This window comes from Diadema antillarum, unplaced genomic scaffold, assembly GCF_040938485.1.
Source record: "Diadema antillarum isolate AM-2024a unplaced genomic scaffold, OU_Dant_1.0 seq00000814_RagTag, whole genome shotgun sequence".
Lineage (NCBI taxonomy): Eukaryota > Metazoa > Echinodermata > Echinoidea > Diadematoida > Diadematidae > Diadema > Diadema antillarum.
The window spans coordinates 192,874-206,671 of NW_027271693.1; the positions used below are offsets into that span (position 1 = coordinate 192,874).

Consider the following 13,798-nt stretch of genomic DNA (forward strand, 5'->3'; position numbering starts at 1 on the left):
TCATTCGCTGCCCACCAAGGTATGTACATTCAAAAGCGAAGAATAGCATACATCAGCAAATTCAGTGTACTCCCGTTATAACGAAGTCCTCTGGACTGCTAGTTTTCTGTTCAATATACATATATGAAAATTTCGTTATAACCGAACAGATAAACAATAAAAATGCATAGAGTGGATAACATTGCGGCCCTAAGTCTTACTTCATTGTAACCGGAATTTCGTTATAACCATATTCGTTATAACGGGAGTGCACTGTATGTGCATCAAAGCATACGTTCACTGGTAACTGTCGACTCCAGTTTAGATTCCTTAGCTGTGTGTGTAGTTACATAGAGATCAGCGTTAAAGCTGCACACAATTTGTTTCTGGGATTCTCAAATATATCCGAGCCAGGCCGGCTTTCTCACTCTGTGGCATCCAGGGAAATCCCTAGTTACAGGGAAATCCTCCCCTTGTTAGGTCGATTTGATAAACAAGAGTAAAATAAGTCAAATGATTCAAAGGAAAAGGTTTTATAAAGTTAGTCAATAGAAATACTGTCGTTATTGGATTTAGAATCTTTCCATGTCTAGTTGACACACTGATAGTTCACATAATCATGTATGCAAGTTAGATGAGGTGACAGTGTTGTCTCCTCAAAATTCTTCCATTGGTTTTGATGTCATACTTTTATGTACATAATTCAGTGACTGTACCCCCCCCCCCCCAAAAAAAAAAAAAAAAAAAAAAATGACATCATTTTGAAAGCATTGCAGCTCTACAAATGATACGTGATGTGCAGGGTAAAATTTCTCTTTTCAACAATCGGGGAATAAGAAGAATGGAATTTTGTGAAGATTTGAGAGCGAGCCACTGGGGAGACCACCAGGCCGACATTTCATGAAACTTGTCAAGTCACTAACAACTGTTTTAAGCTACTGAAATCCTTGCATTTGATTGGCTGAGAGCAAATTTGTCAGTGAAAATCACTGACAAGACACATGATGAAATGCTCTCTCAGAGAAGCAACGGGTGACGTAGAGTGTATTCAAATTACTTTGTATATCGTGGTTATCTTGTACACATATCCGTGAAGTGTTTTGATGAGAGACATGAAGAAAAGAGTTTGCCCTTTGACACGTGTGAAATAATTTGTAGATGCAAAAACATGTGACGCAAGCACACACATGCACACAATTTTTAAGAGCATTGCTGATGCTTCTTTTGTGCATGTACTGTAACACAAGAAAATTTCACAGCGTAAAATTTTCACAAATTGGAGCCAGCAGCCTTTTTCGCTGCATGAAATTTTTGTGAATTGCCACTGGCATTCAATGCATTTACGTGTAGACAAGAACTTTCGTGTGCATTTTAATTTCAAGAATCTTGTCTCACGCGAAATTTGTGAAATAAAAATTTGTGCGAAAATTTCTGTTTTTACAGTGTATCGTATATTGTATGCTCTGTCGTAACTTGTATTGTCATTACCATTTTCTGTATAAACATCTTCATAGATTCCACACTGTAATTAAAAAGCCTTTATTCAGCAAGTTACAATGTATGTTGATGTCTTGGTATGTGTGATATTGCTTGAACAAAAATGTGTCTGTTTATTCCAATTCTGATGCGCACTATTATTCTTTTAACAAAAGGGAGAGGAAATATGCATGAAAACTCACAGAACCTTACTTATTGATGCAACAAACAGTGTGTACTCTATATTTTACAATCATACTTTTGAAGAGTACATGTACATTTCATAAATGAGATCCCTTACTTTGCCTTTAATTGCTGTTTCTTGTGCTAACAGGCAAGTGTCATATCAAGCAGTATATTATTACACACTTCAAAACAGTCTCAGCAACACCTGCACACACAAAAAAATCAAACCATTTAAAAATTGAATAATTAATTACCTGATTGTAATATAAAGTGAACACAATTTGGTAAGGTCAATGACCTCATTGTGATGTGGTTTGCCTGGATATCATGGTAACATGACATCTGACACCGGCAGTGCATATTAACTTCAACCTCAATGAAGGGGTCTTACCTCTGATATCAAGACACTTCAGAGAATTTACAGTGTAGTACAATGTAATTAACTTTTATTTCATATATGACACAATACGGTGTATGTCCTTCAGAGCAATACAATGTACATGACAGGATAATATTATACATGTATGGCAATTTTTTTTTTCTTTTATTCACCGCAAAAACTGGTGCATGTCTAGATGTATGGAAATAAAATTACACATATCCACAAAGGGATTGTACAATCATGCAGTGGAACCACATTATGAAGAGGGAAGGCTTAATAAAACAACCTCACAACAAAGTGATTTTGCAGGTATAATTTCTTTATATTACTTTGTTTTTGTACCTGATACAGTGAAAAACAGGATATTACAAGGTAATTCTAAAGGTCCTTATGAAAATGAGGTTCCCTGGTGTGTACTTGCCATACTTTTTTAATATGGTGACAACGGATCTTAAAGCAGTTGGGAAAGCAAAGCTGGCATACTGGCGCGATTAATGTTTGTGGTCTTATCTTTTTGTTTTTAAACAGAGTGATAATTAACTTAAAGTGTACCATCAAGCAAAAACTTTGTTTTTCGTTATATGACAGATACATCAATCACAGACACACAAACTTCAGAGAAGGACAACATTGGGGCAATCTTTGTCAAGTTGTCGCTCCATATCGCTTCATCACTTTCAAGATGCAATTGATGTGGTGCAGAGCGATATAAAGCAGGGCTACAAACATCACCACACATCTGGTAAATCAGGGAGGTTCCAGAAAGCACCCAGGGATATACTTGTGTCTTACATGCACCTCAACAGGCAATAGTATTTCCCAAATTAAGGAGGCTCTAATATTCTCCTAGTAGGACAAAAATTAGAAGAAGAAGAAGAAGGAAATATAGCAACTTTTCCTAGAAGTCCCCTGAAGAATCATGGAGACTTGGCAGTGCTCTATAGAGTGGAGGGAGACCTGCATCTGACTTCTCATGGTTTGATCTTGCTTCAAACTTCATTTTCATCCAATATTCATAATAGCGCATACAATAAAACAGCCCCCCCCCCCCCCCACCAAAGCAAAATGATTTCTTTAGTGTATTCTGATAAAGTAACCCTCTTCCCAGGTCATTATGAAGTTTGGAAGTTCAATTAAGTCACAAAGCATTTTCATTAGTTGGCAAACACAGTGTTTTTTTTTCCCTGTTTTAAGTGGGTACCGGTTATATCTCATTGGTGTGGAGACTAGGTGGTGACCATGGCCCCCTTTCATAAGACTTGTTATCAATAACAAGTTATGATAGTTGTTATAAGCTACTGAAATCCTTGCATCTGATTGGCTGAGAGCAATTTTGTCATAGAAATGTGGCAGTTGTTACTAATAACAAGTTTTTATGACATGGGACCCTGGTGGCGACTCGAGTTTCACTGGTCGCGCCTTTTTGGAGACATCTCTGTGATGTCTCCTAGAGACTAGCTCATGGGTCTCCAAAGAGTCGCAAGAGAATCGAGCATGTCTAATTTTTTGGAGACTTTTTTCCAGTCTTGGGAAGACAGTGTACGACTCTATAGCATTTTACAGACTGCTACATATTCCTCCCTAGATTGTTCATACTTTGACAAGTCCCAACACACATCTGATACTTAGTTGTGTTTCGTTCCCATGTCCATGAACCCTATGTGGGAGACAATTACATAGATAGCTTTCATAATTATATGAAATAAAATGAATCTATTGCTGTGCTAGTATATGAGCCTTGTAGATCATAGTATACATTTACCTACAAATTTCACTGGGAATATTTGCATCAAGTCCGTAGCCAGCATAAAAGAATGCTGTGATGAATTTTAGAATGCTTGGAAGACTTTGTTACAATATGGTCTTGCTTTTTACTTTAATCAGTCACACATGTTTCCCTCAGTGGGGAGGAATTATTTGACTGGAAGATTGTAAAGGACTATGTTCTTTCTTTGAGCGTTTGGTAAACATCCATCAACATGTGCAACTCCACTGCTGCCGACTCGATGTCTTGTACGCATCCATCAACCTCAACGCGCTCTTCCTTGCTTCCATTTTCTCCCTCCTCCACCTCCTCCTCCTCCTCCCCTTCTCCTCCATCTTCCTGTTCCTCCCCAGACGCTGACTCTTCGGAACAGAGCATGTTTAGGAGTATCTCATCCTCATCATCATCCTCATCATCCTCTTTGTCATGGTCATTGTCACTTTCTTCATCCTCATTTTCTGCTTCATCATCATCATCATCACTGCTTTCCTCCACCAGCATGTTCTCGTCCTCGCTCTCTCCCTCGTTTTCGCTATCGAGAGAGTCGTCAGGGAGGCTTTCGTCATCAGGTGGCATCTGGGCTTTGGCCACTTGACCCTTCTTGGCGGTTCTTGGAGTGCGGCTTGGCTCCCTCATTTCTGCCTGTAGATAGCACACACACACACAGATTTACTGGATTAGGTATGTTTATTTACACACTACCAAAATGTAAACATATCATATTTGATTGAAAACAATTACAGAACAGACTAAGGAGCAGGTTATACAGAAGGAATTACCAGTAAATATTAAAATCCTGGAAATGTGCATTCTTTTCCCACCAACATCAAACAGGGAGGCATTTGAATTTACATTTTGACAGACATCTACATTGCATATAAACCTTTATTTCACAATTAAAATTTTGCTGTTGTTGTTTGTTTGTTTGTTAGTTTTTCTACAAATATGAAATATCTTATGACAAGTGGAACTTGAAGGTCATGTAAATACCAAAAGAAGAAAACAGTTTTACCAGGTTGTGCAGGGACCACGCCAAGAGCTCTTCACATTCTGTTTTCTCCATTTCAGCCGCCTTGTGGGTGAGAGTAGCAGTGCTTCGCTTGCAAACTCCAAGACGATGCAGAATCCCAACCATCTTGGGACATTGCAATCAGAAGGAGAACAATAGAAATGAATTTCATGTGTCATACCCATTTTGTTTGTTTGTTTGTTTGTTTGTTTGTTGGTATTATTTTAAGCATGTACTAAAGGTTTCCATGGCAGTAGTCACGAAACAAACCACCATTATGTGAGTTTCAAAGATCGTACCACAGTCACAGCAATTACTACAATTCAAAATAATTGCACTCTTGTATTCTTTACAAGTGTATGGAAACTGGCATCACATGTCCTAGTGTGTTAGTCATTAGGATATTCACATGAAATTTATGAGCAACTATAAGTAGGAAAGCTATCAAAAGAGGACTAGAGGACTAATGCCCTTCTGCCATTCCACATATTGCTCTAATCAGAGACACCAACCCTGCAAAGAGCATTGCATTATTCTGATGACTGAAAAGGCATATACATGTATATATTATTTGGTGAAAAAACACAGTATTTTGCCATTCCTGCAGCAGACATGTGGGAAAAACAGAATTTTCCATGAAACTTGCACTATTTTTGGCAAAACAGCATTAAATACTGCCAAAAAAAGTATTACATACATGTAACTAAATGCCTAGATAGAACAAACAGAACCCCCCCCCAAAAAAAAAAAACAAAATATATATATACATATATATCTCAACAAAGCAATATATATAAACAAATGCAAAGATATACATACCAACAGGTCTATGTCCTCCCTCTCACCCTCTCTCTCTCTCTGTATGTCATACAGATGTATCTCTAAATATCTATCTCTTTCTACATGCATACGTGTATATCTACTTCTATCTATCTACTCATCTATCTCTCCATATTTAGCTATCTATCTTTCAATCTGTCTGAGAGACTCACCTTCTCATGATTTCCGTAGCGCTGCAAGAGAAGGGATAGGATGTGCATGACACCCCCAAATTTTCTCTCTCGCCTCGTGAACAACGGCAGGAGCATCATGAGCCCTAGGCGTGGCCGGATCATCTGTTTCCTATTTGCAGCACTGGGGAAGAAAAATGATGATATAAGATCAGATTCAAATATCAACAGCCTTGCTTTTACGAGGGACATTAAAAGAAAGAGAGCATTCAGATGATGTTGTGCTTCGCACATCGTCTGGTCGAGCTACTGTATTACTGCATAAGGCATGCATTTGAGAGTTTACAGAGTGACAATCACAGTATGGTGAAAAAACTGAGTAACATCGCTACAAAAGCAAATACAAATGATGCTCACTGTTACCTTATTTAGGACGGGCTGATTTTGCTACAACATGCATTTCCCATACACCCCTGCCCGAGTATACTCAGGACTCGTCCTCAATGGGTTAAGAATCTTTCACTAGATATCATCCCTAGATTAAGCAAAATTTACCTATCTGTAGCTGTAGCTTGCCAATCTTGCATTATCATTGCCACAACTTGTTTGTTTGGCTAATAATAGATATATTTTTTTAAAAGGGGTAAAAAAGAAAGGTAAAGTCCAGTCTTGCCGTGTTTTTCATGTACAATCACATCTTAGTGACAAGTTCTGAACTCGTTGAGGACGAGTCCCGAGTATATTCAGGCAGGTGTCGATGGGAAATGCGTGTTGGAGCAAAATCAGTCCAACCTCAATGGGTTAAGTGCAAGATCTTACATATCGTCGCTGGGGTGACAAAACCTCGTATCTCAAAAATGTCAAATGTTCAGGAGAGCGAAAAAAAAACATGGCGGCCAAAGCACTATAGTGAATGGGAAAGCCTTTCCTTTGACATGTCATGGTGGCTTCATTTTTGGAGTAAGACAGTTGGGATTTGGCCAAGACATCACTTGACCCATTATTTGACCATTAAGCTAAAAAAAAAAAAAAATTGACATCTTTGAGATACGAGGTCTTGTCACCCCAGCGACGATATTCTAGCTACAATGTACTGTCTGACCTTGGCATCTTTACTAGAGGTGATGACATAAACCACAATTGAAATCTAAATTTTCTTCAGCTGTATTATCTACAAAGTTTCTGCATATGCTGAAAGGTAAATGGTGGGTCATTCCATGTTTCAAAGTGCTTCTAAAAAGAATGAAATAACTTACTTAATAGGTGCTAATGCATTTTCATTATCCAAACGGATATCTCAAAGTTCAGTTGGATCAAATTACATTGTACATCAAAATTGCACACCCTATATTCAAACATGCATCACATCAATCACATAGATCTAAATCTGAACCACATCGAATCAAGAAAAGCGTTCATTTCAACTTAACTCTAAATTCTACATCAGTCGGGATGATAACATACAGTGGCAGTCAGTAAACCATAAAAACAGAGCATTCCGATGAGTTACATTTGCATTGCATTGAGCGGTGATCTTGAATATTGAAGCTGAAATTGACTATCCGATTTGAAGCACATTCATGTGAGTGATCTGATTGATAAATGTTGGAATATTCTGTGCAATTTTGATGCAATATGATCTGACATAATGTGCGATGTTGCTTGGATACAAAACTGCATCAGTGCCAATTCGATATCGATCTAGACTATAACTGTAGAACTCTGGCTGCCAACCTTGATTGCACTAAATCAACACCCTTCCTGATGTCCAAGGCAGCGTAACACGCAGAATAGAACATGGGCATCTTGCTTTCCATGCCCTTCAGTATCCTTTGCCACGAAAATAGCTTGTCCCTTTGAGGTTCCTGCGAGATGCCTTCAGCAGTCTTGCAGTAGTAGAACACTTCCTTCCGCACCTCCTTCTCCAGCACCCCTCGGAGTGCCCGCTTTGCTCGCTCGGACCCCGCTATGATCGTGCTTATAGCTTTGTGGTACCTATACTGCAAGAGATAAGCTATGGCCCGCTTCATGAAATTGTTGTGCCCGCCGTTTTTGCACAGCACGGCGACAGTGGGTGCAAGCTTCAAACGTTTGCGAGCGACTTGTTCCCCATCGCCACCACTGGCACTGTCACTCATCAAATTCTGAACCTCTCCCAGTTTCCTCTTGCTCTTGAAATTAATCGCAACTTCTGATTGTTTGGACTTCTTTGTCTTCCTCCGAGACTTAGATTTCAACAGCTGCTTACCGTGAGGGCCCTGACTGATCCTGTTCGTCCACTCAATCTCCGTCTTCAACAGTTGCTCGCGTCTCCGAAGCGTTGTCCTCAGCAGCCGAAAACAGGAATCGCATACATGGCCGCCCTCCCGAAACTTCGGCCGAAAGTCTGGCAGCGCCTTGGCGAGAGCCGCTGCGACGTCTGTGTCAAAACTGGGCCCGAGCTGAGACTTTAGCGAATAACGCTTGTATCCTTTCTTCTTCGCCTGGAACTTTTGGCCACAGACGACGCATTTCCCGTGCTTACCCATGCTGTCAATGCTCAATTTTGAGCTTTTTAATTGCTTCACCTACAAGAAGAAGAAGAAGAAGAAGTTTTCAGGCTGCATTCGCCAGTGTCTTTCGGGTTCCCTTCGTTCAAGATGCGAGCTACAGTACGGAGGAGCTGGCCGGCACGCACTGCTTGTCACATGTGAACTGTGTGTATTTCCTGCAGCATGCAGTCGTCTACATGTAAACAATTTTCGCTGCTGGTACCTTGCTATCTCCTCCTGTATACTTTGTACATACCTAAAGCGCCGACTTACTACTCCTTATCACAGCGAAAAGTCAGAAATATGACCTCGAACAGTTCGCTCTCTCTGTGAAGCTGCCTATATTATCGGCGGCTATGTTAGTGTCCTCCCCCCCCCCAAAAAAAAAAGAGAGAAAAAGAGAGAAAAAAGACGCAATACAGAGAGAAAGAAAAAAGGAGAAGAAAGAAATTGGCTACTCTAAGCTCGCTTCTTTACTGGCAGTCATATTCATTGAGACTATTTTGAACGACCGGCGAGAAGAATCACATCATACTACGTGCATTTTTACTGGCCCTTTACTTTATGCTGGCTGGGAGAGAAAAGAAAATGCAAATCAAATATTTGAAGTATCTAACTTCCATGGTAACTGAACAAAAAAAAATCTCTAAATCGTATTGATTTGTATTGCCTTTAAGTGAAAGTGAACTGCTAAATAGTTAGGAAGACGATTATTGTCACATAAAGGTCCAAACATTTTGAATCAAACCTATCTGCAATGACTTTGGCCACCTCAACATGCAACTCAAGGGATATTAGAAAAGTACCCGATTTCATACACATGCATTACATTAACTTATAGGACCTATTGTGATTTGATTAAACATGTTGTCAGAATGTTTATTGTGAGTGATGCATCGTTGTTGGTTTTAAGAAATGAAATTGAAATGTTTAACAGATGTGCACTGGAACTTTCATTTTATGTGAGGATAACATAATAACAATTAAATAAGATGGTATTATAGGTTTGTACATAACAAGTCTCGTGTAAGGTGGTAGGCCTATAGTATTGGTGGAGATGAGGCCGGACTAAAGTATAGGCTTTTGGACCACTTATGAAATAATACAGAGTACCCCATACCATAAGAAAAATTCCAAAGTTTATAGATGAAAATCGGTTTTTGAATGGCTGAGACTTCCAAAAACAGAGCAATCTTAATAAAAGGTGGGTCCTGCATTAGGATTGCTCTATTTTGAATACCTCAGCCATTTAAAAAAAAAAACAAAAAAAAAATTTCCATCAAATAAAATAAATTTAATCCCTCTTGGAATTACATGCTCTTTTATGTTTCATAAGAGGTTCGATGTTCTTATTATACATGTATCCCCCAAAATGTTAGAAACCTGAAGTTAGGTCTCACCAAAACTATACGATCCCTTTAAATCTAGTTCATATTTGTAATTTTTCACGATTTGGGGGTAATTTCATGAATCCATAGATTAAGTTCATTAATCACATTTCCATTTCCATTTTTAGCCATGAAATGACCTACGCCATGGCTCGACACTAGCTTTTTTGTTTGATGGCCCGATTGGGCCACCAAAATCCTAAATTTCAAATTTTTGGTGGCCCGAGAGAAAAATTTGGTGTCCCCCCAAAAAAACAATAAAGAACATTAAAAGTCCTTTTTTATGAGTCAAATATTTAAGTTTATGATAGTAAGAATTAGAAGTTGGACATATCTACTCATAAATAAACTTCAACAAACTTGCAGCACTCACTCTCAGGCACTCATTCAGTCCTTTTCATCCATCCTTTAAACAAATTTAACTGCTAATTTCCGGCGCAAAAAGTTACGAATTTATTGACATACTTTTCAAAAAATTTTGGTGGCCCGAGGCGGGCCACCAAATTTGCCCTTTTTTGAAATTTGGTGGCCCAACTTTCATTTTTGGTGGCCCCGGGCCACCGGGCCACCATTAGTGTCGAGCCCTGCCTACGCTATCAACAATTGAAGCTGTTTCTTTTTTGTGAAAAACAGCTTCAAACAAGAAAAGCATGGACTGCACCCCCAGCTAGCACGCAGAAGTGGAACATACTTATCAAAAAACAAAAAATAGTCTGAAGGAAACAGGGGTCCCCTGGGTACAATGCTGATGATCCTGGGTAATATTGTAGATCCAAGCTGGTACACGTATACTAGTAGTGTCGATCCTTCTCTGAAGGGCTGCCTCGACTAGGGGCGAGTTTGCATTCACCAGTTTATGCATGACTCTGTATGATGTGCGGCGCGTTACAGCGGCTAGCTTGCCGGTCGCGTCCCGATCATTGTTGAATGTAGGTGCACAGAGCTGAACCTACTGCCACTTTGAATGTTATTTTGTACGTCTGGATTCGAGCAGCTGGAAGATGATCATCTGAAAAATTCTAGGAGCACATAATTTAAGGTATGTGACGTCTAGGTTTAAACCGTGATCCCATGCAGGCTCAAACAGCAGAGTGCAGTGGTAGATCATCCCCATCATCAAGGCATCATGTCAATGTCGAATGATGATTCAGTGTGACTGTGAGTGTGAGTGTGTACTGTGTGAATACTGTGATGTCATGTGCATGTAATGATGTAGACAGAAAGATCCGTCTGTCCGGAGGACTCTTTTATATTTTGCCATTAACGCTGTCCTCCGTATACGGAGGGGATCCGTGAAGCCAGACGCAGTCTCCGCGGAACATTCCCCGACGGACAGATACAGACCGATCTTTCGGTCAATGTGCATGCAGCATCAGCAGCCACTCACTGTGACATGTGATTAACAATGTAATTGCATGAAAATAAATGATCTTTAATGCCTCGATCTTGCCCTCAAGACAAAAACTTATTTACTCAACGCAGTAAAGTTAGATTCTAATTGAACTAGAAAAACACTCGTTCGTATCTGTCTCTGACTGAGAGCGCAGACCTCCGCCAAGCCAGCCAACTTTTGTTTACGTCATCAGCAACACTCCGAAGTCCAACAGCAGGCAGAGCACACATTTGACCGACAGTCTGTCTAATTCCGCAAAAAACTTCTCATTTATAAGAATGACATTTGCTGGGTCAGTTTTTCGCTTCATATCAGTTCGGGAAACCCACTCACAAGGGGGGCCCCTCCTTATAAGTAACCCGTCCCCCTTATAAGTAACCCCGTCCCCCTTATAAGTAACCCCCGGGGCGCCCCTTATAAGGAGTCTCCACGCTTTTTTGCAATGCAACGCGAAAATGAAAGGACTGCGGCAATTCGCTTGATTATGTCCATAAAGCTTCACAAGTTTCCTAGTTACTCACGAAATTTGAGCAAAATCGGTTTGAGGCATCATATCTAAAATCATGGATTTGCACTCAAGCATTGCCGCGCGGCCGCGCCTGGCGACACTCACGCCAGTAATCGCTCGCATTTCAGCATTCGCATGGGTCGTTTGACATCGCATTTAAATCCATGATTTTAGATATGATGCCTCAAAACGATTTTGCTCAAATTTCGTGAGTAACTAGGAAACTTGTGAAGCTTTATGGACATAATCAAGCGAATTGCCGCAGTCCTGTCATTTTCGCGTTGCATTGCAAAAAAGCGTGGAGACTCCTTATAAGGGGTGCCCCGGGGGTTACTTATAAGGGGGACGGGGTTACTTATAAGGGGGACGGGTTACTTATAAGGAGGGACCCCCCTTGTGAGTGGGTTTCCCGAACTGATATAGTAGACAGACACCATTGATATACATACAACTGTACAACTGTACGCTATTGCGACGGTTTAAATCGTTTCAATTCAATGCAACTTCGACCCAGTTCCCCCCGCATAAAAATGGTTATTATTATTTTTTCCAGCTTGGTTTTCGAACCAATCTGGAAAAAATATAGACAGGATTAATCAGTAAACATTTTGACTCACCTCTTCCACTGTTTCCTCCTGTTTTCTGGTCGTTTCCTCCACTTCTTTGCAGTGCTCCCCAATTCATCGCCGCCTTCGTTTGAAAAATTACCGCACAAACGACTACAGCAAGCCAAATTTTCCATACAATCACTATATCGTACGGCTTACGTTTTTGACTAAAGTGCTTGTAAGTTGTTCGAGCGCTGAATTTAACTTTGTAATATTGTGAATGACAATAATTCACAATATTACGAAGCTGAGTACACTTCTAGTCGATTTCCAGTCAGTTTTGATATTACAATCACTGGTTGAACGTTAGGGTGGCTACATGTGGTGTACCCAACCATACAATTACACACAGCTGATAGTGATACACTGTCTGCGTTGCCATAAAGTTATAGATGTTAACAATTTGTAAACTTGCCAATTGTGAATTTGTGATTTTGTGTGCTAAAAAAAAAGAAACTTAAGGCTTAAAAATAGTGCAGTTCCTTACAGTTGTATCCATTCTGACATTGTATTTCTCCACTCAGACAATATGGGTGAGCCACAGGGAGTAAGTTCCTTGCCTCTCCCTCCCATGAAGTACATCAACAACTACACCGATGAACGGGTGAGGACAAACACAGCCCCAAAGCCGCCAGTCCCCGTGGAGGACGCCTACGGCATGTTCGGGGCCACATTCCTGCCCAACGACGACATCATCCGGCCCCTGGAGTCCCAGGGCCTGAAGCGGCTGCACCCGCAGCACTTCGACCACAAGAAGGAGCTGAAGAAGATCAACCACTCAGTCCTGGTGAACTTCCTGGACCTCCTCGACACACTCATCACGTGCCCAAACAGCCCACGGCGGGAGGAGAAACTGGACGACATGAACCTCCTCTTCATCCACATGCACCACCTGATCAATGAGTTTCGGCCACACCAGGCCCGCGAGACCCTGCGTGTCATGATGGAGGTGCAAAAGCGCCAGCGGCTGGAGACGGCCGAGCGCTTCCAGCGCCACCTAGAGAAGGTGACGGAGATCCTGCAGGGGTGCTTCACCTCCCTGCCCGAGAACGTGGAGAGCATAGACAGCAAGGTCGCGGCCAAAATCGAGCCGATGGCCGCCGAACTTATAGTGGTGAAGGAGGAGGAGGCGGCAGGGAGTGAGCTCCCCTCTGTGGCAGTGAAACAGGAGGCTGAGGGCAAGGCTGAGAAAGACAAGACAGAGACTGAAGGCTCTCGCTACGACAAGGACAAGCTGATGTGCGACCTCATAGATGCATTATAGGACCTCCACTTGTCCAATTTGTATTACGTAAACTTTAAATTATGTCATATTATCTCCATGCCTCCTTGTAAAGGATGCCAGAGACAACATATTTTATAGGGGAGTATGAGTTTGTATTTAAAGGACAAGTTCACCTTCATAAACATAAGGATTGAGCGAATGCAACAATATTAGCAGAACACATCAGTGAAAGTTTGAGGAAAATTGGACAATCGATGCAAAAGTTATGAATTTTTAAAATTTTTGTGTTGGAACCGCTGGATGAGGAGACTACTACAGCTTGTGAGTCATATGCGTACAACAGTATAAAGAAAATGTAAAGAAAATTCAACATATTTTCACTTTTTCGCATAATAAAA

At 40.7% G+C, this 13,798-nt stretch overlaps 2 protein-coding genes across 2 annotated transcripts; one reads left to right on the forward strand and one right to left on the reverse strand.

The window, feature by feature from the left end:
- Positions 1-3,962: 3,962 nt before the first annotated feature.
- On the reverse strand, positions 3,963-8,299 carry LOC139739738 (uncharacterized). The gene is made up of 4 exons (XM_071650342.1): positions 7,482-8,299; positions 5,790-5,931; positions 4,801-4,923; positions 3,963-4,430 (listed from the first exon to the last, which is right to left on the reverse strand). Exons 1-4 carry the CDS (start codon positions 8,273-8,275, stop codon positions 3,963-3,965), a joined length of 1,527 nt encoding a protein of 508 aa, XP_071506443.1. The 5' UTR covers positions 8,276-8,299.
- A 4,405-nt stretch (positions 8,300-12,704) lies between these two features.
- On the forward strand, positions 12,705-13,590 carry LOC139739745 (mediator of RNA polymerase II transcription subunit 7-A-like). Its single transcript, XM_071650348.1, has one exon. It carries the CDS (start codon positions 12,705-12,707, stop codon positions 13,437-13,439), a length of 735 nt encoding a protein of 244 aa, XP_071506449.1. The 3' UTR covers positions 13,440-13,590.
- Positions 13,591-13,798: the final 208 nt, after the last annotated feature.

Excerpts from the sequence above, each read along its gene's own strand:
- LOC139739738 (XM_071650342.1), bottom strand. The coding sequence starts at position 8,275 with ATGGGTAAGCACGGGAAATGCGTCGTCTGTGGCCAAAAGTTCCAGGCG. Across the intron at positions 5,932-7,481 it reads GTTGATTTAGTGCAATCAAG|TGCTGCAAATAGGAAACAGA; the intron begins GTTGGCAGCCAG and ends TTTCTTCCCCAG. Across the intron at positions 4,924-5,789 it reads GCTACGGAAATCATGAGAAG|ATGGTTGGGATTCTGCATCG; the intron begins GTGAGTCTCTCA and ends CAATGTCCCAAG.
- LOC139739745 (XM_071650348.1), top strand. The coding sequence starts at position 12,705 with ATGGGTGAGCCACAGGGAGTAAGTTCCTTGCCTCTCCCTCCCATGAAG.